At 34.9% G+C, this 21,015-nt stretch overlaps 5 protein-coding genes across 11 annotated transcripts in view; 2 read left to right on the top strand and 3 right to left on the bottom strand.

Annotated features, from left to right (window-relative positions):
- Positions 4,966-6,879, top strand: LOC104711738 (heat stress transcription factor A-7a-like). Its single transcript, XM_010428470.2, has 2 exons — positions 4,966-5,448; positions 6,034-6,879. The coding sequence occupies exons 1-2, from the start codon at positions 5,191-5,193 to the stop codon at positions 6,604-6,606; spliced, it is 831 nt and encodes a 276-aa protein (XP_010426772.1). The 5' UTR covers positions 4,966-5,190; the 3' UTR covers positions 6,607-6,879.
- Positions 8,293-9,717, bottom strand: LOC104711739 (calmodulin-like protein 9). Its single transcript, XM_010428471.2, has 4 exons — positions 9,443-9,717; positions 9,180-9,340; positions 9,007-9,084; positions 8,293-8,592 (listed from the first exon to the last, which is right to left on the bottom strand). Exons 1-4 carry the CDS (start codon positions 9,516-9,518, stop codon positions 8,452-8,454), a joined length of 456 nt encoding a protein of 151 aa, XP_010426773.1. The 5' UTR covers positions 9,519-9,717; the 3' UTR covers positions 8,293-8,451.
- LOC104711740 (myosin heavy chain kinase B-like) lies at positions 11,920-13,418 on the top strand. Its single transcript, XM_010428472.2, has one exon. It carries the CDS (start codon positions 12,004-12,006, stop codon positions 13,255-13,257), a length of 1,254 nt encoding a protein of 417 aa, XP_010426774.1. The 5' UTR covers positions 11,920-12,003; the 3' UTR covers positions 13,258-13,418.
- On the bottom strand, positions 13,893-15,718 carry LOC104711741 (bifunctional endo-1,4-beta-xylanase XylA-like; the record flags this gene model as incomplete). The annotated part of the gene is made up of 2 exons (XM_019229802.1): positions 13,893-15,462; positions 15,619-15,718. Coding segments are annotated over 2 exons (1,392 nt in total), but the record flags the coding sequence as incomplete, so codon positions are not given.
- LOC104711742 (zinc finger CCCH domain-containing protein 46-like) overlaps positions 18,860-21,015 on the bottom strand; it is a 5,247-nt gene continuing 3,091 nt past the window's right edge. For 6 of the 7 annotated variants that reach the window (XM_010428480.1, XM_010428479.2, XM_010428476.2 and 3 more), the window contains 8 exons: positions 20,729-21,015; positions 20,463-20,627; positions 20,187-20,372; positions 20,030-20,097; positions 19,663-19,954; positions 19,407-19,586; positions 19,253-19,322; positions 18,860-19,161 (listed from right to left, as the gene is read on the bottom strand). In XM_010428480.1, the coding sequence (XP_010426782.1) occupies positions 19,262-19,322; positions 19,407-19,586; positions 19,663-19,954; positions 20,030-20,097; positions 20,187-20,372; positions 20,463-20,627; positions 20,729-21,015 (1,239 nt within the window). In that variant the 3' untranslated portion in view covers positions 18,860-19,161; positions 19,253-19,261. The remainder of the gene's footprint in view (positions 19,162-19,252; positions 19,323-19,406; positions 19,587-19,662; positions 19,955-20,029; positions 20,098-20,186; positions 20,373-20,462; positions 20,628-20,728) is intronic. The other variant, XM_019229298.1, reaches the window with a different exon arrangement.

Here is a 21,015-nt window from a genome sequence, read left to right on the forward strand (position 1 = left end):
TTTTTTTTTTTTTTTTTTATCTGTTTATCTTTGGTACAACAATATTGTGTTTGTAACTTGTCAAATGATTTGAAAATATTTATATAAATATGAAATCGGTAGACGGTAATCCAACCGTTAAAAATATAAATATCGAGTGCATGTATCTGCCAAAAGAGTGGAGTGGACCAACTGGAATTTCTTAGACAAAGAAAGAGTGAATCAATATATAGCATATGTTATATATGAGCTTTTTCTTTCTTGTGTGTTTTTCTTAAAGACATTTATTGTGAAAATTCAGAATAACTAAATAAGCTTGTCATTTTAAACGTACATAGTGATTAACTATGTCTATGAGTGAAATCACAGTAAAAATAAACTATCTCCCATTCACAAAGTAAAATCTTTAGATAGTTACATCTTACATGGGTTATAGATAATGATTTAGAAATACAAATTATACAATGATCATAAGTTTGGGTTGTAATCCCCATAATTTGAAAAAGTATAGGCAAGTCCTCTTCAAGTCCCATCCACTTAAGCTAAAAAGGAGATTCCCAATACATGGATTGGGGCAATGGACCCACTGACTTCTACTAAAGGTTATATAATTGGGTAGTATATCTGCAAAGTGTAAAGAGTTATCTGCAAATTGAAAAGAGTTATAGTAGTAACAATACAATTTTTACTATTTAGACCTGAGACTTTTTGTTGTTATATGGTTGTGTCAGATATGATTAAATTCACCTTTTTTTTCCTTGTGTCTTGGCATTCTCTATTCGGACCGACTACTTTGGATAGGAGAATATAAGGCAGTCGTGTGATGTCTCGGTACGCTTTGCATGGGAGATGAAGCAGGCGGTCTCATTAAAGTCAAATTATACACATGGATCGCAAATGCCTGGTCGACTGGATTAATCATTACTATTACTTTGTTAGTTTTCCTTACTTTTAAGTTTTCAGTGTCATCATCGTAACAAGTTATATTGATCACGCTTATAGTAAATTTTGTACAAGAGTAATTCAGATTTATATGGGTCTTATAAGTCAAACTACGGATCATCATTACACAACACTCATTTTCTCTCAATTGTTGTTCTTTTCTTTTAGTAACATGTGATCAACTTTTTAAGCTGACTTTGTGTGACAATATTTCTCAAACAAAAATAATAATAAACATCTAACAATTGTACGATAGTTTGAGGTTTTGCTTTTGTCAAAACATAAAATTCTGATTTATCACAAACTTCTTTAAACAAACTTAATTACACAATCAAATCAATTCGTAATTGTTAAACATCTAACGATTGTAAGATAATATTATTTGAGTATCAATCTTTCCTTGAACTTTTCATATGTCCCAAGCAGTAGAAAATCTATACTATTAATTGGGGAGTACACATAGGGATAAAAAAAAAAAAACATAACATATATTCATGCTGCCAAACAAACAGACCAACTTACTTACATAATTAAAAATAAAAAAATAAATAATATATGATAAACAAAAACTGTTAGTCGAAAATCTAATATTTATGGAAACAGGAATTACGAAATTAATTATAAAATAAAAATTATATGATATTTTTGGAAATGATTTAAAGTTGTTACCATAAAAGCAAAATTATTTAATTTGAAATTGTATAGATAACGTAAATATATTTATTTTGGTTCTAGATTTTGAGATATTTATATAAATCTAATTTAATATTTGAATATGATCTTTTATTTTAGTTTTTAAAAATTTTCTTAACAAAACTATGATAATTAATACGGCTTAATACATATGGAAAAAAAGTTGATTGTTTGTTACCAAATATGAAAATCTTAGTATACATTTATTATATATTTTTTCTTTAAAATTTTAGCATATTCCAGTTCTTTAAATTGAGAGTTTTAATTATTTTTATTTTTGTAATAATTCTTTAATTACTGTATGGTATAAATTTTGATTGGAAATATATCAATGTTGCAAAAATTCGTATTCTGAATCTAAAATAAATTAACTAACATAGATTTTAGGGATTATTTTAAAAACTCGAACTGTAAAAGAAAAAAATCTTCTCGGGATTATTTTTTCAAAAAATATTTGTTAGATATGAGACTTCCTATTTCCTTGGAATCAAACCAAAAAAAAAAAAAAAAAATCAGACCCAATTTGAATCTTAGCATTTAAATAGATTTTCATAACAAACGTTCTATTTAAAAATTACATGTTAACTTGAGATCTTATAGTTTAAACAAATTTCCATTACAAACCATTTCAACTAATTTATAATTATAGATATTGGAAACTTTTAAATTTATTCTAAATAATAAATATCTAGAGTTTTGCAAATCCTAATTTTCAGTATTTCATATATAATTTCCTAATATATAGGACTACCATATCAATGATTTTATTAATTTCACAATTGACATATTATCAAAAAAAATTTAGATATCTCAAAAATGATCTAAACAAGAAATTTGATTTATATTCCAAAATAAAAATTCACTAATTTGAATAAGGGTAAACTTCAGAACAAGTAAGTATTCAAAATATAAAAACATTATCTTAACCATTTCTCATAAAAAAAAACATGATGAGAACTAAATGTAATGAGTTGAGATCATAAAATTTGGATAGTTAAATTCAATTGCAACTTTCAAATATCAAATATCAAACTACAATTAAACTACATTTACATGAAATTTAATAGCTAAATTCAGTTTTAACATTCCAATTTATTTTAAATATTAGGACATGAAATAACGGGTATGGAAAGAGAATTGTAATTCAAAAAATCAAAAAAAAAACTATCTAAATTATTTTATATATTACAGGATAACAAATTTGTGTAACGAAAATTCAAAGAAGACAGATGAAGACATACATTTAGATGGGTCAAAGTATTCATGTGGATTACACGGACTGAGTATTTTGCGAATCAAAGTATTCTAATCCGTTGTGAGACGAGTTTCATTCGCTTATTTAGGCCATCTGATTCAAGAAATTTAATATTTTGTTGTTTTTTAATCATGTTTGATACTTCACAAGTTTAATATAAATCTAACTCATTACTAATCCGGTTTACACTCGATCTGGGTCTACTATCATGTGAATTCAAAATTTATGGTAAAACGATTATTATTTCAAACATTAATAAATTTGATGAATATGAATTTATGTTATAAATATTATACCAAATAAATACTATTAATTGAAACTTTGCACATACATACGGTTTTGAATTTCTTACCTATTTCCTAGTTTGTTAGATTAAAATATCAATCTCTCAAACGAGTAAATTATTATGAAAACTACGGTTATGAAATAGGTAAACATGATATATATATATGAGAAGATGTGTTTTTGTCCGAAATAATCATACCATTTTTCTTTTATTAATTTTTTAATATATCTATCTTTGCTCATCAATAAAATCTGATCATTCTTTTTGTCTTAACCGATTAAAAGCAAATCGAATACTAAATTGGTACTTACATAAGATATTGTAAATCTGACTACTAACTTAGCTTTTGAAATCAACCATGCTATTACGTGCGGGTCTAATCCCTAGTGAAGTATATAATACTTTACAGTTACAGCGATCACGTAGTGAAAAAAAAGACTTGATAAGTTTTGAACATGAGTTGACTTATATGTTTTGAGGTCCAAACTGACCCAATATTCATATTTGGGCCTTAACCAACAGCTCAAACAGGTAAAACCTTTTGCAATGACCCAAATGGCAGAATATTCAATTAATAGTCTGAAACAAACTTGTACATGTTTCTTTAAATATATATTTATAAAATTTTAAACAAGAACATTCGGTTCAGAGGAAAGCTATATATTATTGTTCAGAGCTTCTTGAGCTAAGTTTGAAGATGCTAAAATAATTCGTAAATCTGGACTATCGTGTTACAAGCCAGATGTTGAGCGCAAACACGTACCATGAGGCCTCGCCGCAGTGCATCAAGTGTCACTTAGATGATTCGACACATGTCCGAAGGATCATCTGAAGCAAAATGGTGGTGGCTACGGTGCCTACTGTTTCTAGGAAAAGTCCAAGCGGACCAATTAGGATGCGTTCTATATGGTCAAATCAAAACGATATAATATGTTTGTTAGTGAATTTGCTAGTATTATATTTTTCTTTACTTTTTTTTATAAGAAAAAATTAGGTTCTCCGAATGTTTTAAAAAACAACAACAACGATGTTCTGCTCCAGATACTGTTTTTAACCGACCAATTCAGACAGAACAAACTGGATAAACTATTAGTTAACTACATAAAAGAGTAAAACGTATTGTAATAAATAAGATAAATTATATAATTTGAAGATAACTTATTGCAATTCTTAAATATTTTTTTTATTCTATTGCGTTTACAAAGTTCCTTTTCATTTTTTTTCCTTTTTTTTCTAAGTTGTGAAAATTTCTTATTTCCATTTTTTCACAGTATTTTTATAAAACAGTGGCACAGTGCCTATCTTTGTAAAAAAAAATGCCTAGATTATTTGCTAGTCAGAAATTAGTGGAAGCCTTATAATTGACTAAAACTCTGTAATTTTTGGAATATACAAACTTCTAGTTGGTTTTTTCTTAATCCTTAGGTAAACTTGGGACCAAAACCGTTATGCAAGAAAAAGAAAAAAAAACAAAGCCTAGAACTAAAACCAAATGTCCAGACGGACCGGCCGCCACATCAACATAAAAGCCAGATTAAACCAATTAGGAATCGCCATTGCATTACTCTTCTCTAAGTTGTATATTTGTCAATAAAATAACAAAATCGGGGGTCCTCCTATACTTCTTTGTGAAAACCATACCGTACAGTCCGCAAAATTTCTAGTTCCAGAAGTTTCCACTCTACGAAAATGCACCAAACCCTTTCCAGAAGTTTCTTATTTCTAAAGTCTAGTGTACTATAATATTATTTTTTCCTCCAAATTTTTTAATCAAATTAGTGTCATCACTCTCTTTCAACTCTTCCTATTTAAGCCACCTCAAATAGCTTACGTGGACATTACCTTCCTCACTTTTGCCCCCCCTTCTCCTCATCAACTGACATAAACGAACTCAATCTCCACCGAACCAGTTCATATATTTCAAAAATTCCCAAGATGAAGCCAATTTTGGAGATCGGCTAATATTTGCATCGTTGTTTTGATCCAACACCCGCATTATATTATTACCAAGAACCTTGTCTTTAATTTAAAGGCGATGAATCCGTTTGTACCGGAAGGCTTTGATCGACAACCACCGCAACCAATGGAGGGATTACACGAAGTTGGTCCACCTCCGTTTCTGACCAAGACATTTGAGATGGTTGATGATCCAAACACAGACCAGATCGTATCTTGGAACAGAGGAGGCACTAGTTTTGTCGTTTGGGATTTGTATTCTTTCTCTACGATTCTTCTCCCTCGACACTTCAAACACTGCAATTTCTCAAGTTTCATCAGACAGCTCAATACTTATGTGAGTGTTCTCTCTTATCTCTGTTTCTTCTTCTTGTTATATCTTCTTCTCCTCAGTGACCAAACACAAAAAAACAGAGCATTGCTCTGTTTTACCCTTTTCTTTGCTCTGTTTTACCCTTTTCTTTTACTTTCATCTCTTATTATATAGTTTGCTGGAAAACTACACAAAATTGCATTTTTACTTGGTAATGTAAAGAAAATTTCAATATTTTTTTACTGCAAAATCCGTTGGTAGCTTCCTATTCTAGAAACATCGAAAATGTAGATTCCGTAAGGTAGTGGAACTAAAAGAAGGTTTAGTAAGTTCCAGAAGCTTGTCTCGTGTCAACTTGCCTTCTAAAATATTCGTAAGAAACAGTCATCAATCTTATCTCAATACCAATACATATTTGTTTATTCACTAATCAGCTTTAAGGTTGCCCACTTGTATCCATATATATTATAAAAATGCATTGAAAAAGACTCACTCCAATAATTGATGTTTGTTTATGTCAACTTGAGAGTGTATTTTAAAGACTTTCAAAACCTTATCAGATTCAAAATTGTGAGTGAGTGAGTTACTAAAGTGAAAAACACACAACAGGGTTTCAGAAAGATAGAAGCTGAGAGATGGGAATTTGCAAACGAAGGGTTCTTGGTGGGACAAAGACACTTACTGAAGAACATCAAGAGAAGAACCACTTTCACCACTTCATCATCATCATCATCAACAACTCCATCAAGCCATGACGCTGCTTGCAACGAGCTCCGCAGGGAGAAGCAGGTGCTAATGATGGAGCTGATGAGTTTGAGACAGCAGCAGCAGACAACGAAAAGCTACGTCAAAGCTATGGAACAGAGGATAGAAGGAGCTGAGATGAAACAGAGGCAGATGATGTCGTTCTTGGCTAGAGCAATGCAGAGCCCTTCGTTTCTGCATCAGCTGCTCAAACAGAGAGATAAAAGGATTATGGAGATCGATGATGAGACAGCAAAGAGGAAAAGAGGTTCTTCTTCGGTGTCGGAACTGGAGGCTCTGGCTCTGGAGATGCAAGGCTATGGGAAACAGAGGATTATGTTGGAAGAAGATGATCATCATTTAGTGGTAGAGAGAGAGTTGGATGATGGTTTCTGGGACGAGCTGCTTAGTGACGAGAGTTTGGCTTCTACTTCCTAACAAGATGGATCCCTTTTGGTTTTAGTTGTACTTTTGAAGCTCACTTTCTTCTTTCACAAGAACCTTGTTTTTTATTGTTTTGTTTTGTTTTGTCTTATGTTGTTTTACAATAATTTGTTATCAAATAATTAGTAATTTAGTAGTGTAAACTAGAAAACGGTAATGATTATTTTATTTATGTATGTAATGTGATAAATATGGTTGTCGTTAACTGTAGAATTGGGCACTGAACCCTGGACCTATTGATGTTGTTGGATGATCTCTTTCTCTGTTTTGACTCTTCCCCTAAACCGTTTTTTCAAATTTGATCTGTCTTTCTCACGTCATTAATGTCAAGAGGAGCTTTTGGCTTACTTGAGTCAATGCCAAGACAAGTCCACATGAGTGAGCAATCATCCAAGTCACCTTAGAAGAGAGAGAGAGAGAGAGCTTCAGAATCTTGGTTTGTGAAGCTCATCTTAAAAAAGAAGGGTTTATCCTTGTGATCAGTTTTAAGATGATCACTCTCTCCGGTCATACCAGGAACAGGCAATCTGATCTGCAGTCTTGCAGAAAAACAGCATCAAAGATGAAGGAAACCTATTTAGCGGTGATTAGCAGTTCCCTTTTCTGCTCTGAAGTTCCTTTCCACAGCATCCAGTTGCTGATCTATGCAACCCCAAACTTTAGACATCAACTTGTGAATCTTCCTTCTCCATCACAATCCATTTGCAACATCTCGAGCAGCAGTGGCACGCTGGATATTGATATTGATCGTGTCAAGAAGAAGAACAAATAAGAATCTTACGTAGATGAAAAGATGTATACAGAAGTAAACACTCCAACAAGGATCCAAAAAATCCTTCAATAAGTGTGTTGTGCCCCCTCATAAGAATCAATATGACAATATATTCCTTAGGCAAACCACATCCTTTCTTCAAGAGCTTATTAAATTTCCTAATTTCTTATACTCTTAAGATTCTAATCAATCTGTCCCCCAGCCCAATTTAGCCAAAGAAATGTCGTTTAGACATTACTAAAAGGTAAATAATATAGCAATTATCAAAGTGCTACAATCAATGTAAAGATTCTAGATCATTTTCTGTCCACTGTGATGGAACCATGATTTGAGACAGATCAAAATATGAATGTAAGTGACATGCATGAATCAAGAACATCATAAATATAGAATCCGTTTGAAATCCTACTCGACAACAACCGTCGGCAGAAAAAAAAGAAAGAAGCAAAGCTACTTAACCTTCAACGATGGGGACTTTTATTGGAAACTGGAGCAACAATTTATAGCAACTTCGATAGATTCAACCGTTTTTTCTTTTTTTTTTTTTTCTCGCCATTTACATATCGAATAACCACTGGTTTTGAGTTCTTTACACTGCTACTTGATTAGGTTTGGCAAGTGGCAACTATTTGGTATTGGAGATGGAACATAAGATCCTATGTAAGGACACCAGTTCGACTGTGGAAACGTAACCCTCTGTGACCGAGTCAGATATATCATATATCCACTTCCGGTTTTATTTTTTATTTTATACGCGGTTAATTATTCGGTTCTTTTTGTTCACACTTAGGTATTCAGTTTTGTTCGGTTTAGAAAATATATGTTCAAAACTTCAAATAGAACATACTTTTATTTTGTGTCAGTTTGGGTTTTGGATTAAAAAAAAAATGTTTATTGACTCAGAAAAATATCATAGATATAAAAGTCACACTCTTATTATTGTATGTTGGGAAAATACGAAAAAAAAAACATATGATAGGATCTTTCTTTAACATATTGAAAAGTAGTTGTAGTAAAGTGCAAAAAAAAACTCTCTTATATCATTCATGGCATTTCACAAAAACATGCTAATAAGAGGCAGCGATCATCATTTTAGAGAACTCATGCAGAGAAAGAAAACCATCGCCATCGAGATCAGCTTCTCGGACCATATGCTCCGCTTCTTCCGCAGTTATCTTCATCCCCATGTCCTTCATTCCTTCTCCCAACTGCATTTTCGTTTACAGAAAATTTAGGAGACAACAACAACAACTTTAGTAGTTAATAGCTAAATGTCCTTTTAAAATTATTTAAAAACTAATTAATTCAGACAAACGACATTTTCTTATCTCGTAGTATGGGTCAGCCTTAACAATGTGTGTAGTACAATTGACAATTGTTGTGGTGTCGGTTTGTGAAAAAAAAAACTAACGACCATCAGCGCAGTGGAGTTGCTTATGAGACAAAGTTTTTTAGTAACGTGTGGATGATAGTCGTCGATCATAAAGATATAATACGGTCTATTGAAATATCCAATCTACATTATCACTTATTATATAACTCTTCGTAATGTATATTGTTACTACGTTATGACTATGATCTTTGGTTTTAAAAGAAGATGTTGAATTTATAATTCTTTTTACCTCAAGTGGAGATATGAAACCGTTTCCGTCTCTGTCGAACACTCTGAATACATCTATTAACTCATCCGATACCGATTCCTATACAAAAAGATTTTCATTTAGAACTTTTTTTTTTCTTCTAAATTTACCAAACTCTTGACAATAATAACTAAACGGTTTCTTTAATCATTTACCTGAGAAGTGTTTTGAGCCATAATATACAAGAAATCATCAAAAGTGATACCACCGTTGCCAAAGATGTCGACGTCGCTCATCATCTGTTGCAGTTGTTCTGCCTTTGGATTCTTCCCCATGGACTTCATCACCTTCGTTAGCTTCTCCTTCGTGATGAACCCTGTTTCACACGCAATCATTATAACATCATCAGTCCAATCGATTCTGAGTAAAGTTAAATTTGTGTAACAATTAACAAACCGGACAAGAAAGAGAAAGATACCATCGGAGTCTTTGTCGATAAGACAGAAGGCTTCGTAAAACTCTTGGATCTGTTCATCCGTGAAAGCATCAGCCATCTTCGATCGCAAAGAAAAGTCAAAGTCTCTCTTTTAGATTTGATGATTAAAACTTTTTCTTAATCAGTTTGTGATGCAGAAGAAGAAGGGGCATCTATCTCATATAAGTACATCAACATCATCATCACCTCTTGGCTCTAGGCTCTTGCCCGGTCAAGGTCAAAACTCATGACCTTGCGTTTTCATTATTTTGTGATATTTTTTTCTGAAGCACGACTCCCAGGTCACGCGTCTTTGATCAAACTTACGACTTCAACGCTTATTTTTTCATTATTTTCATAGAGTTTGGAAAAATATACAGAGAAAATTAAATTAGGATCTTGATTATTGTGAAATAAAGGTAGAGTAATGCTCGGGTTTGAAGAGTCAAGTAGTATTAAAATTTCGAAGTCGCACACATTAAAAAACCACAAGTTGCATTAGCCCTTGATTTTCTATTATTTTGTGGTTCTGTCCATTGTGTTTTGTCCTTGATTTTGCATAATTATCCTATCAAAAAAAAGATACTAATTATGTCAACTTCTCTCAAGTTCTATAGATAATTATTCCATATCGCAAAAGTGTGTGTTAGATAATAAAGTTTGGAAAGTTATATGTCTTGTTACCATAACAAGCGAAACATATTGTTTACAAATGGATTTTTAATATTTTTGCAAGTGATTCAAAAGGTATATCACTATGAAAAAACGGATTGAGTTAATTAGGAAAACATTCTTCTCCTCGGACAAACATGACTCTCCAGAGCAGTCCAGAAAACGGGTTCTGTAAGAGGACGACGTTGTGAATGGGTAGCAAGACTTGTGTATTAATTATAACCCTTGTCTTCACCTTAGAAATCTTCTTTATGTTTTTGTTCGTTATATGGTGAGAGCGAAACAATGTATAAATGTGAATAACGTTTAATCGGAAACAAATTGTGGGGTCATTTATGTTTGTGTCCATACAATATTAGGGGACTTCGCAAAATATAAAAAGATGTAGTGATCGATTTAGACTTGAGATATATTATCCTTTTCATAAGATTCAAAAAAAAATCCAGATAAATATATAAAAAATACTAAATTTTTTAATATCCGTTAAGAACGAAACAAAACAGAATTACTAGAATTTGAAATTTTGGGTGTCCTTTTTGTTCTGAATACGATAACTAGTTTATTCGTAGTCGAATACCGATAAAGAAAGATTGAGAAAAAATTGGTTTGCTTTGTGCATACCCTTACACAATATGGTCATCAGAAATGTGGCTAGATAGTATCAAAATGCCCCTCACTATATAGTCACTACTTTGGTCGTAAGCTGACTGGAGAGGGATATTTTAAAAGGCGGTGTTATATATCCTCAATTGGGTATGAGTCGACGTTGTCTATTATATTGGTACCTATAGCTACTCTCCTTGTAATAGTAGTACTCACCAGTTACCAACAACTCAACAATTTACGAAGAAAACATGGGTTATGTCATATTATCATAAACATTTGATTATGATTTGATGTGGTAGACTGGCAGAGTCGTAGACATAAAAATTATTCGGAATCGGAGTCACGTGAACGAACCTATACGCTCCCACTCCGCTTTTAAGTTAGTGGGGAATGGGGATATGTCATTTGCTTCCCCCAAATCTCTATATATTTTGTATTTACCTTTTCATCTTTTTCTAACTCTTGTTAAGTACAAAAATTCCATTTCATTACACTAGTTTAGGGTTTAAATATAAAGCCGATAATCTCGATTCCCGTATTATATGGCAGAGCTCCCTGTAAAATAATCTTCATCTTCTCTCCCACCAATATTAGCAAACCAATCATATCATATACAAATACAAATACAAATAAAGGGTAGAAAGGGACACACACTAGCACAAATAAGAATGGACCACCACCTACTTATTTTACAAACAAGATCAACTCATTCTAAATCGTCTCTGGAATATGTACCATTTGAGAATTTACTCTTAACTCTAATATATAACTAACGATGCTAACAACTAAATTAGTAACTAGGTCTCTGTTGATAACACTACCGACTTATTCTAACTTACTCGTAACAAATTTGGTATATACTAAATTAATAGTTTATCTTAATTATCTTCATAATCCGTAACTTACAGTATCCACACTATCACGTACAATTAACATCGCTGGTCAAACAAGAGACCACATTATCAAATCGGTTACTTAATTTTTATATACTCGCGTTAAATTCAAGACTCTCGAATTGGGTTGGGTTTCATACAGTATATTATAAGATTCCATAACCTAATTAAAAATAAAAATGCGCATTAAGAAAATGATAAGCCAAAAAAGGCAAAAAGAGGAGGCTATGGCCATCTGTCAAATGTAGCCGTTGTACCTTCCCCTTCTTCTCTTTTAACCCTCTTTTTAAAATAAATACTCTTTTCACATTTCCTCAAACGCTCCAATTTTGGTTCCTCTGTTCCAAAACTAAAAAAATAACAAAACAAGTCTCGAAACCTCTCATTGATGCGATGGTGAGATCAATCCAAGAAGGAGTCTTGATGTCTTCATCTTCTTCCTCCACAACAAGCAACAACACTGACTCCGATGATTCCCTCAGCCCATCAGCCTCCACCAAAAGCTTCGTCCTCGGAACTATTCGTCCGCCAATCACCGGCGCGTACAAACCACTCGCTGTTCTCTCTGCCCACGTCGGCTCTGTGTCTTCCTTAGCGCTCTGTGGTGAGTTCTTGCTGAGTGCGTCTCAGGGTAAAGATATTATCGTTTGGCAACAGCCTGATCTCAAGATCTTTGCCAAATTTGGACAAGGAGATGGGTCTGTGAAGGCTCTTGTCAGCGTCGGAAGTAAAGTGTTCACGGCGCATCAAGATAGCAGAATCAGAGTTTGGAAAGTTTCTAGGAGAAACTCTGAGAATGCTTTCAGGCTTGTAGATACGCTTCCCACGACTAAAGACTATTTGGGAAAGTTTATGAAACAGAGCAATTACGTTCAGACGAGGAGGAACCATAAGCGTCTCTGGATCGAACACGCAGATAGCATTTCTTGCCTTGCGGTTCACGCTGGGATCATCTACTCTGGATCGTGGGATAAGACTCTCAAAGTCTGGAGACTGTCGGATCTCAAGTGTCTTGAATCGATCAAGGCTCACGACGATGCAATCAATGGTCTTGTAGCCGGAGATGGTAGAGTGTACTCTGCCTCTGCGGATGGGAAGATCAAGATTTGGGGGAAAGAGAAGAGAAAACAGAATGAGTCTACTCTTTCTTCTTCTTCTTCCTCTTCTTTACATGTTCTGAAGGCGACTTTGGAGGGTCGTGCGGAGGTTTCAGTGAACTCGGTGGTGGTTTCCGGAGATGGTAAGTGGGTATACGGAGGAGGATCAGATGGGTTTGTGATGGGATGGAAGAAGGGAGAGAAAGGAGGAGACATTAAGGAGTGGAGGTTAGGGTTTGAGATGAAAGGACATAAGATGGCAGTTCTGTGTATGTGTGTGGTTGGGGAAATGGTTTGCAGTGGATCGGCTGATAAGAGCATTGGGTTGTGGAGGAGAGAAAAGAGTGGCATACTCTGTAAATTCGGAGTCATAGATGGCCATGAAGGTCCGGTCAAATGCTTGCAGGCTTCGCCTAACAATGTCGGTGCTGGCTTCATGCTTTACAGTGGAGGTCTTGACAAGAGCCTCAGGGTTTGGTGGGTCCCAAAACATGACTACTTAGAAGAGAAGACACAAAGTTTTAAGACATTGTTGATGCAAAAGGTTTGAGTGAAAAGATTTAGTGTTTGGTGTTCTTTTGTGGGTTTACTTTACATATACATTACATACGTTTTTGGTTTATATTTGTAATTTGTTATTCATTTTGTAAAGTCATGAGGGGTTTTTTTCCTCCAAGAAATATAATATGAATTGAATTCTTATTTTGTTAACATTTGTGTGTCTACCAACTGTTTTGGTCCCTAATGATATAGAGTAGAAGTCTTGATGCTTTGCTTTGTATTGAAACTGTAGCAATGGGAATGATAGCTTCTGCGTTGGACAACAAAATTGTTTTCAGCCTCTTTTTGAGCTTTGATCACCGTCCAATTAGCAAATCAAGAGTTGAGCAACTTTCTACATCACCGTAATGCTTTAACCATGTCCAATTAATACTTTGTATTATTAGACGCACCCATCATTATGGACCAACCAATTGGTTTGAAAGTGAAGCATATACTATACCTAGCTTTGTTTATTTGAAAGTAAAATCAATAAAACAGAATATCGCAATTTTTAATATAAAAATGAGATGAGAAAGCTTTGAAGGGATGCATGGAGCCAAACAAAACATAAGTGTATCATGTGTTGTGTATATTCCTTTTTGAAGTTGGAATTAGGTGAAATGTGAAAGAAAAAAAAACATCTTCAAAAAGAAACATATTCATTATCAATCCAGCCTCAAAGGCAAGCCAAAAACCTTGAATAGTCAAAGTATGTATCAAACATTATCATCACAAAATGGTACTCATATGTATATACTCTACATCTATGCTAATTTTGAGTTGGAAACAAAATAAACCCTGCCTTTGAGTTACCTTGGAAGGTCAATAGCTAAGCTTAACTACACTTGTCTGCACATACCATAAAAAGCTAAAACTCCAAACACAGAAATACATGACAAAAAACCAATGGATCATTTGAGTTACTTAGCTGAAAAATTGACCTTCCTGTTCTGATAATCATCTCTTCTAGGCCATGGGTTTCTGTAGTTAGAATGGTGTCCATATACCTCATCTCTTTCCTTGTTTTGCCCACCCCAACCATCATCACTTGATCGTTTCACATTCCAACTTCTTTGCTTTGTCTCAGTTGCTCGACGTGTTTGCCAACCGCCTGCATTTTCCCTATGATCTCTCAAAGCTGCACTGTCAGGCACAAAACCAGCTCTCCTTGGATTATAACCCTGTGGCTCCCGAATATCACAACTATATCCCTTACTACGCCACTCTTGGTTTTCCCGTCCACCACTGCCCCAAGACTCATTGTTCCCACCTCTATCACGACTATATCCCTTCCTAGGCCACTCCTGGTTTTCCCGTCCACCACTTCCCCAAGAATCATTGTTCCAACCTCTATCACGACTATATCCCTTACTAGGCCACTCCTGGTTGTCCCATCCACCATTGCCCCAACACTCATTATTCCAAACTCTATCCTCCCATCCCTTGCCAGAGCAACCTCCCCAAGTGGTTTCTTTAGCTGACTCCTTTCTACAACTAGGCTTGGCTTCCCAAGGATTGTCAAGCATTTCATAATCTTCAGCTGGTACACTCTCAGAACCTCTCGCTTTCTTGTTTTGGTGCCCTGAATTATCCCATCCATCATCATTTCCCTGGCCTGAGTTCTCCCAACTATCTTTGGCTTTCCACTGGTTCTCCCTCCGAGCCTCAGTCCTCCAACAACCCCAAGATGTTGAATCATTTGCTTTCTCATTTCCACAGCTAGGCTCGGCTTCCACATAACCCACCCTATCTTTTGAATAATCAGCACCACTCACTGATAGATTCCAACCATTCGATTTATTGTCCAACGCATTAACACCATAGACTTTGTCACTGTCACAACCACTCCAATTCATATCTCGCCGCCCACGTTTAAAACCACACTCAACCTCGGCATCAGGAGGAGCAAAGTAAGCAGTTTCTAAATCCCTAATGAGTTCAGGGTCAACAAAAGTATCCCAATCAACTTCACTAATATAAAGATCCGGATCAGGAAGAGGAACATCACAACGAAGACCATTAACACGAGACCAAAACCTCTTCTTCTCACTATGAAAAGTCTCTTCGCAAGCAGAATCGTTCCAAGTGATAACATTACCATCATACCAGCTCTTAAAGTCAGCAGCTTCTACAACTTTTTGCCATGGTACTGATCCAATCACTTCACAGAATCTCTTTTCCCATACTGGAATCCCATCTTCTTCACCATAACCTTACCCAAAAAGAAAAATACAATTGTAAGATGCTAAATTAAGCAAAATCAATAGTAGATGAAAATTTGAAAATATTGAAATCAAGAAGGAGAGAGAGAATGCCACAAGAAGAAGAAGAAGAAGAAGAAGAAGAAGAAGAGTGACGTTCGCTGTACCATCGCTCAGGAGATCTGCGACGGTGGTATCTCGATCGGTGGTGATTCCACTTTCCCATTGAAAAAATCTCAAACGGACGGTGATTGATTTTGGAGGAAATTAGGGGTCCGCGGGAGAATTTGGGAACGAATTGCACAAAAGGAGCGAGCGAGCAGTGTGAAGTTGAATCGGTGGTGGTCTATTCAACTTTCCGGTTCTGTAACGGCCCTAAGATTTTATTACGTTTGGGCTTTCAATGGGCCTTAAGGCCTTGTAACTTTTGTGTGAATGAATTTTTGAAAAAGTTATAAAATTTGAGAAGGTTTTAACTGTTTCTAGTAAGTAGTAAGCAAACAGTTAAAAGTTGAATTTTCAACGGACGGATGTTACGCCAAATATATTGGGACAGATAAACAAGATTGGGCAAGACCATACGTCCCCACTTCAGTTATTGTGCAACAGTGCAAGGAAGATGAGCCATTTCCCAATTTTGCATAAGTGATTACCAACAACAACACAGATTTGTTTAGACCTAATCACCAATTTTAGATAAACTATCTAATCTAGTCACCAATGGAAACTGAGGACCATTTGCGGCGAATAAAAAGTACTTGCTCACGGGACCAAACTTATCAAACTTACTAGTCAATGAATTTAATAGAACCAGAAATTTATTTTTATTTTTATTTTTTTTTGGCGAAAATCAAGTGCTTCTAAATGAGAAACCACAATGCACGTGATCATCATAATCATATCATCTCCTATCCTAGGAATTTGCTCTTAGACCAACATCAAACTTTGGAGCTATCTTTTCCAGTGTTCAATATTCCTTTATTTTTTGCAACAAAATAAAATATAATCCTTTTTTATGAAGTAATTTATTCTTTTTTTGTTGTATCGATTTATGCATGTATATAAGTTTATAAGTTAAAAAGAAATATATTGGAGTAAAAAACCAAAATAAATGACTTCACGCATGTTGTTGAGTCGATGATGGTTGTATATAAAAATAAATAAAAGGAAAGTGATCATTCAATTTACTCTACCACCAATCAATAAAAATGACGTAGCTCTTCCACATTCGATTCGCTCTTAATATTTGCTATTTTTACTCAAACAGATCTTTCTTACTCAACTTTTGTAGAATTTGCTATAATTTGAAAAGGAAACAAAAAAACGAGAGAGAGAGAGAGAAGAGAGAAGCAATGGGTCCAAAATTTTAAGACAATAAAAGGTAATTGCACGTTCTAGTTGCAGCATTCAACCCCTTCTGACAACATCTTGTTTTTAAAAAAACTATTCTCTCTATTGCTTCCACTCTCCCAGACATCCCACGCGCCGATCATTGAGCTCTTTTTTGGTTTTGGTTTCATTTAAACTTTGCAGTTGGGTTCGGTAAGATGAAGGATTCGATTTTTAATGAGTCGACCACCAAGTCTGTGCCATAAAAACCAATTACGAATGGTCAACGATACTACCATCCGATTTATTTCGTCACTCTCCTCAGAATTAAATTGCCACTAAACTAATTTGTACGGACGTGAGTGATGACTCAAGAGTGAGTGCCTTTGTCCGTAAGGAATGGTAAAAACATTTTTGGTCAGTTTTAGAAAATTTGTGTCTTTTCCACTAAAACACTCCCCAAAAACACAAAGATGTTATCAAACTGGCAAATGTACAAAGTATGAGTGCCTTATTTCCGTTTTGATCAAGTTTATCTAGTGAGATTTACTAGGGGTATCTTTTTACGTAGCAGTAAGTTTACGTATGCGTGTTGTAGTGTAGACGATATATATATATATATATATATAAAAAACTTAAATCGTGTATTCAACTTGACATTTTGAGTGATTCGTGTGAAATTTACAAATCATATATTATTCAATCATGCATTTTAAAAAGTCTATTAAAATCCACTGTTATTGAACTGATGATTTAAAAATCTACTTTAAAATTAACTGTTATTCAAAACAGTTTGTGGATTTGGATTTTAATGATTTTTGAAATTCTGGAGGATTTAGGTGGGATTTGTTTAGTTAAAAATAGAGAAATCCAAATCTCATGATTTTATGTGGGATTTGAAAGAATTTTACAATAAATCATATCAACTTCCCTAAAATCTTTCAAAATTCCAAATTTCCTAAATCCCATCAAATCTTCCAAAATCATAGTTTCAATATACCCCCTACGTTTCCAGCTACTACAATACACATATATAAAATCTTTAGAGGAAAGGAAACACTATTTTCGACAATTTAGTAAAAAAAAAGTTTGTTTTAGAAAATTGTTTTTAGTTGGTGATAGGATGAATTAGTTAGCAATAAAACTAATTTAAGTCATCATGAAGTTGACATATCACGTATCATCTGATTTTTAAAAAATTACATATCAAAATATTTTGAAACCGATATTTGGAGTATATATGTGGACATGTCTCCACAAAACACAACTTCTGAAATATACATCCCCACACCACATGGCCTGTGTGTTGGCTCGTGGGATCCCATTATTATTATTTTCTCTCCTGTTTTTTCTATTTTCGAAGTTGTTTTTATTCCTTTTGTTTTAGTATATAATTTCAAGTGTTTGTGATAATTTCGTGTAAATTGACCAAAAAGTTATCAGCATTAAGTGTGAAGTTCCGCACAAATAATTTCGAACCATTCCAAACTTTTATAGAATAGCCAATACTAACAATTTTACCTTAAACGAAATCAATTATATATCCATGGCAAGAAGATGATGGCCTTCATATCATACATGAAAGATTGCCTTGGCATTCGTTTGATCATTGGAGAGTGATATAATGAATTGAAAACACTTCCTTTTCCAAGTTTCACATAAGAGAAGCGACATAGTTGTAAGTAGACCACAAGTTACAAAACTATTTTTGTCATCTTGTGTTATAATTCTTGGCACTCACTCTCTCGCGCTTGTCCCACCACACACTACACTGTCCTTTGCTTTTTGCTAAATCATTAAGAATACACATAATGATGATATCAATTACATGCAATATGTCCATTAACATTCATCTTTTGTTTGCCTTAAATCACGGTAATAATAACCATGGATACATCACCTAGTCTTTTTCACACTTTCCACCTCACAAAGTTGCATTTCTAAACGAGGGTACAAAACTTAGTAAACAAAGATTATAGTTGAAGAAAGAAATCACCCAAAGTTGATATCTCTGGATTCCCAAGTTGGAGAGTAGTTGTTAGAGTGAGCGGGTAGCAACTAGCAAAGGACAAGAACACATTTGACTTTTCAAACTCAAATTATAATCTCTCTTTCTTTTTGTATATCTTTAGAGAGATTACACTTCTTGTCCTATATATATATATATATTATATCATATCATATTCATATTACATCATCTTGTGTGGTCCATCATCACATTACACATTAAAACTAGAGAAATGGTACAACAATCTTCCTTCTTTCTCTTCTTCTATCTCGTACATCAAATTACCTGCATTATTTTTTACACCTCTGCATTTTTTTGGTTATTAAAGAGTCTCTATATTATCAGTTTTATAACTTCCTCTGTTTCTCTTTTCCTGCAAACAACAACAATGAAAGAAACTGTTTAACTTTAACACGATTATTGTTTTGTATTCCACCATCCATACTCATATATACTCTTCTTACCTGTTTTGTTTATATCCCAACACGACAGGTTGGTCCACCCCTACCGGGTAACATTCCAATCGGCTGCAACCTATTGAGATTATTCATGAACGCAATGTTAAGATTACCATATACTTGATAGCATAAACATACAGTGTGGTTGAATCTTAAAAACCTCGGCATTTGGTAGTTGAAAGAGTTGAAGGACTCAGAGAGTGTGGAAGGAGTAGAATTATCATCATTATCAGAAGAAGGTGACCATAAATCTGATCCATTATTGTCTGCAGAATCAGCAAACAGAAGCAAATGGTGGGCGGGGGACGCAAATGGACTGTCTGGCAAGCTATCCTCCAACCTGAAACAACCCCCCAAAAGTTCAACCACACAGCTTCAAATACACACAAACAGTTTCCTTGCAGAAAACTCATTACCTCTCTGGTAGATTCATTGTATCATCATCAGATCCTTCTTTAGAACTTCCTTTCCCTTTCTCTCCTCCTTCATACTCTCTCTTGATCACGGACAATGGGCGTGGAGAGATAAGTGATTGGCTGAAAGGATTCGGTGAATGAATGTTGGTAGGGGAGTTGAGTTGGAAATGCTTCTTGACATCAAGAAGCTGCAGATTCATCAGCCTTCTGCTCTGAAGCTCAAGAATCTCTTCTTCAAACTTACTCCTCCACAACACATCTTGAGTGTTGTTGTTATAAAACCCTCTCCCTCCTAACACCACAACCAAGTCAGTATGGCAGTTTCTTCAGTAAATCCATAAAGAAACAAGTTTCAGTGTTTATTTACCTAGCACATCTCTGGGGCTAGAATCAAGGCCTGTTGGGGACAATTCACGCTCCGTTGTTTGGTTAGTTCTACACAAACGGACAAAAAGGGTGGTAAACACAAGGATTCATGGAACAATCAGTCCTAAGTATGAGAGTAATTACAACTAGTATAGTACCTGTATTTGTCAGGGACTTTGCCTTTCTCCTTGTAAGGCTTAACAAGAACTCTTGAATCACACACAAAGTGTGGGTTCCCTTTGGCGAGAATGCTCTTAACAGTCTCAGGATACACAAATGTCACAAATCCAAACATCCTCTTTTGCTGATATGGTATCCTCACATCTTGAACTGGTCCAAAAGTACTACACCCCACCATAACAACATCTTATGTCACACACAAGAACGTACATTCAGACTAAAGAGAAGTTGAATGTGTTTTGTTGGCAAATTACCTGAAGTAATTTGACACATCTTCCTCTCTGAACCTACTGTCGGCAGGGAATGTCAGATAGATCTGTCTCGAAGCTGGACAAGCCATAGCAGAAAGATCAATCCTTTCTGGTCTCCACCTTCCAAGCTTCTGAAGTTCATCTCCTAACATCAAAGCAGCAGCAGCTCTGCCCAGGAAATTTACAGAAGTTTAGAAAACACACACACACACAGTCACAGACTTCAAATATAACTGAACAAATCAAAAACAGTTGAATAAAGGCCAAACCTTTGAGCATCGCTCTGCTGCAAGTTAACACCTTTAGGTGAAAAAGACGGGAGAGAAGAGCGAGTCATGAAGTGATGAGCAAGTCTAGGAGGAACCGAATTAGACCTAAGAAGCTCGATTCTGCTTGGAGAGCCAACCAAATCGGCTCCCCCATCACTGTGTACGAATCTGCAGCTAGCTCCGTTTTTGCAGAAGCCTCTAGCGAAATAAGAACAGGGCACACCTCCAAACCCTAAATCAGAATCACCACCATACCCTAAACCGTCCAAAACGCAGCTACCGCTTCT

The sequence above is a fragment of the Camelina sativa genome, chromosome 9 (genome assembly GCF_000633955.1).
Source record: "Camelina sativa cultivar DH55 chromosome 9, Cs, whole genome shotgun sequence".
In the NCBI taxonomy this organism is placed as follows: Eukaryota; Viridiplantae; Streptophyta; class Magnoliopsida; order Brassicales; family Brassicaceae; genus Camelina; species Camelina sativa.

Coding starts and splice junctions, on each gene's coding strand:
- LOC104711740 (XM_010428472.2), top strand. CDS start 12,004: ATGGTGAGATCAATCCAAGAAGGAGTCTTGATGTCTTCATCTTCTTCC.
- LOC104711739 (XM_010428471.2), bottom strand. CDS start 9,518: ATGGCTGATGCTTTCACGGATGAACAGATCCAAGAGTTTTACGAAGCC. Junction 9,341..9,442: donor TATCGACAAAGACTCCGATG/GTATCTTTCTCT, acceptor CGTGTGAAACAG/GGTTCATCACGAAGGAGAAG. Junction 8,593..9,006: donor GTTTCATATCTCCACTTGAG/GTAAAAAGAATT, acceptor ACGAAAATGCAG/TTGGGAGAAGGAATGAAGGA.
- LOC104711738 (XM_010428470.2), top strand. CDS start 5,191: ATGAATCCGTTTGTACCGGAAGGCTTTGATCGACAACCACCGCAACCA. Junction 5,449..6,033: donor TCAGACAGCTCAATACTTAT/GTGAGTGTTCTC, acceptor AACACACAACAG/GGTTTCAGAAAGATAGAAGC.